The sequence below is a fragment of the Dipteris shenzhenensis genome, chromosome 30 (assembly GCF_047967505.1).
Source record: "Dipteris shenzhenensis isolate YYH24624 ecotype China chromosome 30, Dip_SZ_1.0, whole genome shotgun sequence".
Classification (NCBI taxonomy): Eukaryota; Viridiplantae; Streptophyta; class Polypodiopsida; order Gleicheniales; family Dipteridaceae; genus Dipteris; species Dipteris shenzhenensis.
The window spans coordinates 8,190,056-8,194,213 of NC_141625.1; the positions used below are offsets into that span (position 1 = coordinate 8,190,056).

Genomic DNA, 4,158 nt, shown 5'->3' on the forward strand with positions numbered 1-4,158 from the left:
TCACCGATGGAATTGACCACAGAGCTTGCATCTATCGTTCTTTGCTTCACTATAGCAAATTGGCATGGTCCTTTCATCGACCTAACAAAGTATAATTATGGAATCTCATTTATTGAAGACTTACTAGGCTTCCATATCGGCATCCTTGACATTGTTTCAATTGCAGTGTAAGCAAAGGCTTTTGGCCATGGCTGATAGCATCTACTGTCATTTGGATTGCATGCTTCCTGAGCTTGATGACCTACAACAATGTGGCTTCCAAGATCAAAGAAATTGCCAAAAGAGGATGAGAATTTGAATTTCGCCTAATGCACCGCTCACAGTGATTTTACCGACGTTCAATTACAATTACGACTATTGACATTCATGTTATATGCCATTCGTGAGGCTGATTCTCGGTGCTAATATTCTCGATGCTCGAGGAAGGGCTCGTTCCCTCAGATTATAACCCTTTAGGGAAAGAAGCGCGATGCCTCCCTGCCCACACTATGTGTGGTTATAATAATTATATTATATATTATCATATAAATATTTTTAATTGCTCGTTCATTCAAAATTCTTTGTTTTCTTACAACATTGCTCTCTTTTGATGCAAGTTCTCGATGCAAGGGAGCAAAGAAATTCAAACAGGATACAACATCGAAGGATGACGACACCTTTATGCATATGGTTGTACTCCGTGTGACAATATTGTACAGACTCCAACGAGGATCAGTTATGAGCTAGACTTGTGAGCATCACCTTATTCATGTATGGGTTGGGCTTCAACTTCTAAACACCAAGACAATAATAAATCACCACTCGTGATAGTTGCAGGGAGGATCGGGTCCTAACGGACACGGGTCCCGGACCCGGGTCGTCTCAAGTCCATATTTTTACTCATTCTTGTTTTCCCTTTAAAACTTTGATAAAATGCTAGGATTCAAGTTCAATTTCGAGTTAGTACTTATGTGCTGGACAACAGAAAAGGTGAGTTTGAAGACCTAGTTCCGGAAAAGAGAAAAAAGGGAGCGTAAATCGAGTAATTCTTGGATCTAGCCTCACCTCGAAAGTTGAAACTGAATATATATAATTGAATTGTTTGTAAGTGTTCACCTTCACTTCCCACGTTATTTCGCAAAAGATGGTGGAAGCTGGTGCTTTTTGCTGCAACATGGAGCCCCCAAGCAGTCAGCTTTGCAGCTGTTCACGGCTTCAAAGTTCCGCTGAAATGTCCGTCTGTTCGTCTCGAATTATTCCAAAGTACCTCCATGATCGGCGTTCGGCCGATCGTCCGATGCGCCCTTGGCTCATCGTCGGAGGATCGCGCGTGAACAAAGTGTATGCCGAATCGCACTTGGCCAAAGTCATGTACAGCTTTAGACTCGTGAGCATACAGAAAAAGAGATGAGCAATAGAGCCATGTAGGAAGAGGACGGCCTGGCAACTGAAAGAGATTGTTGGATTACTGCCGTACGGCCGATCCCTCATAGCGACCGCAAAGATTGCGATTATGCTTCGAATTTACCTCTGGGCTTCTTGAAGTCAGAAGTAATCAAATCGTGGAACAGAGTCCGACACCATTTTGTTTGCATGGGACGCATGATCGTTAGAAGAGCGTATCTTCGACGCTGAGGTCGCTGTACTTTCTTGCCAATTGGAGTTCATCCTCTTTGGGATCGCGGGGGGCTTGGCACAACGAATCAGAGCCCAGTTAACACCCCGGAAGAATGGATGTTGCTTGATCTCAGTTGCACCCCGCGACGATCCCAGCCTCTTCCTCGGATCCTTCGTCAACAATCCTTGAATTAAGCTTTTCCCGGTCTCTCCAGCTTCGATCTCGGCCGCTTCAGGAAACCTGAGATGTTGCCTGATGATGTTCGTCAGCGTCTGATCGTTGGTGGTGCCTTTGAATGGCGTCCTTCCGAACAGAAGCTCGAACAAGAAGATACCGAAGGTCCACCAGTCCACTGAGCTGCCATGGCCGAATCCTGCGATGATTTCTGGGGCCAGATACTCGTGGGTTCCTACGAAAGACATGGAGCGAGCATGCATGGGCTCCGCAACTAATTCGGGAAACATCTGCGGAGAAGGGCTGTGAAAGGCACTGCCATAACCGGTTGATCTCGAGGTCCGTGAGGGGGATGGCGTGGGTGACGGTTGGTCCGGTTGCTGTTCCAGCTCTGGTTTGCGCGAGTTTTGGGATCCTCTTCTGTTGCGCAGCCTGGGGAGGCAAGAGATGATTGGACAATGGGTGTTGCAAGGCGAGAGGCAGGAAGCCGGAAGCGTGCAGCGGGCGTAGTTTTGCAGAGAGGACGATTGACTGGATCGACGCAACAGGCGTGCCCTCCTCCTAGAGAAGGAAGAAGTTAAGGGGTATTTGAGAAGAGTGGGTTTCACCTCGCACTTGAGACAGAGATCGAAATCCGTCAACATGATGTGCCCGTCGTCTCTCACCAAAACGTTCTCGGGCTTGAGGTCTCTGTAAACAATCCCCAGCATGTGGAGGTACTCAAGCGCCAGGAGTACCTCGGCAGCGTAGAACCTGCCACACCAATTATCGAACACGTAATCAGCCATCTCAAGAGAAATTTGTAGGAGCCAAATTCTCTCAAACAACTTAACGACCTAGTTATGCTGCAAGCACTACTCCCCAAAAGATTCCTCTCACTCCGAGGCTTTTTTTTCGCAGATAACAATTTGGGATCGGCAAATTGTCTCATACGACACATCCAGTCTAATGTTGAAACAGAATGTCGCTGGCCATATCAAGCTCAATTGCTTTGAGCTCAAGAACGTGGCTCAGAAGGGAATAAGTCTGCAAACGATCCCTTAGACTCGAATCTCAACAATTGATCAAGCTATCACATTTGTTTCTGAAGAATGTGGAAGCTCGTTCTCGTCTATCCATTCTCTCTCTCTCTCTCTCTCTCTCTCTCTCTCTCTCTCTCTCTCTCACCATCCTCTTATATGATTGAAGTGGGGATTCAAGTTCCCATCAATCTTTGCACCCACGCGATCCACCTCAAAATTGAGCCACCTTTGCGTGATATAAACGAAGCCCTTCCAAAATATGAGAAAACGCACAATTGCCTCACCTCACTGCATGTAATTCGAAGCAATTGCCCGATTGTCGTTGTTTTAGAGCGTGCAAGTCTCCTCCAGGGCAAAACTCCATCACCAGGCAAGAAAATTGCTCCGTTTCGAAATGCGCATACAATGTAGGCAGGAAAGGATGGTCGACCAACTCCAGAATCTCCCTTTCCATGTGCATCCGCTTGTCTTTCTTCCTGAGCGTCAGCGTCTTCTTGTCCATGATCTTCATTGCAAAGAGGCAGCTTGTCTCTCTGAGTTGAGTGAGGTAGACGCTTCCGATGTCTCCATTACCCAGCCTGCTTAACGGTTTGAAATGAGTAATTCCAAGGCTTCCTTCCCTCAATCTCAAACTTCGGATGGCAGTCCAAGCAGCATCATGGGCTTTATGTGGCTTAGTGTTGCTGTTTCGTACAGACACAGTTCTTTCCCAGCTACTCCTTCGGGTACTGCTACCGCTGGAGTCGGTGCTCGATGAGTTGCAGCTGAAACTGCTAGAAGTATCACTTGCGTACACATGCAGGTGATTGTTGAGAGGGGCTATAGAATCGCAGCTCTCGAAGCTTGCTTCCGAGTCGACGGACAATGCTACCATTGCCGTGAAATCTGTGCGCGAAATTTTGCTGTATGCGCCGGAGATGCGTCTCAGGCTCCTTACGCTGTAATTCAGCTGGTTGCGGCCTGATGATCGAGCAAAACGGCAACGTATTCGTAAAAGAAACGGATCAGCGGGGTGCAGAGGGAGGCAAAGGGCGGAAGGAGAAGAGAAACTTGGAGGAAGACATGGTGGGTACGTCGAGGGGAGGATCGAAGATGTTCTGGATGGAGGACGAGGAAAAGCAATATATATATATATTTGCAGCAGAGCTCGAAGGTGATAGCTGAGAGATGGAGCTGAAGGAGGGAAGAAGGTGACAAAGAGATGGGGAGAAGACGATGGGAAGAAGGTGACAAGAAGCTGAAGATAAAGCTGAAGCTGAAGCTGAAGCTGGTGCAGGAGATGAAACGAAGCCAAAACAAGAAGACGACGACGAACAAAACAAGAAGGAAAAAAACAATTATTTTATTTAAAACTGCCCCCGCGTT

The 4,158-nt window shown here is 47.1% G+C and overlaps 1 protein-coding gene across 1 annotated transcript; it reads right to left on the reverse strand.

The window, feature by feature from the left end:
- Positions 1-1,116: 1,116 nt before the first annotated feature.
- On the reverse strand, positions 1,117-3,857 carry LOC147881669 (serine/threonine-protein kinase D6PKL1-like). Its single transcript, XM_087401649.1, has 2 exons — positions 3,078-3,857; positions 1,117-2,524 (listed from the first exon to the last, which is right to left on the reverse strand). The coding sequence occupies exons 1-2, from the start codon at positions 3,665-3,667 to the stop codon at positions 1,525-1,527; spliced, it is 1,590 nt and encodes a 529-aa protein (XP_087257775.1). The 5' UTR covers positions 3,668-3,857; the 3' UTR covers positions 1,117-1,524.
- Positions 3,858-4,158: the final 301 nt, after the last annotated feature.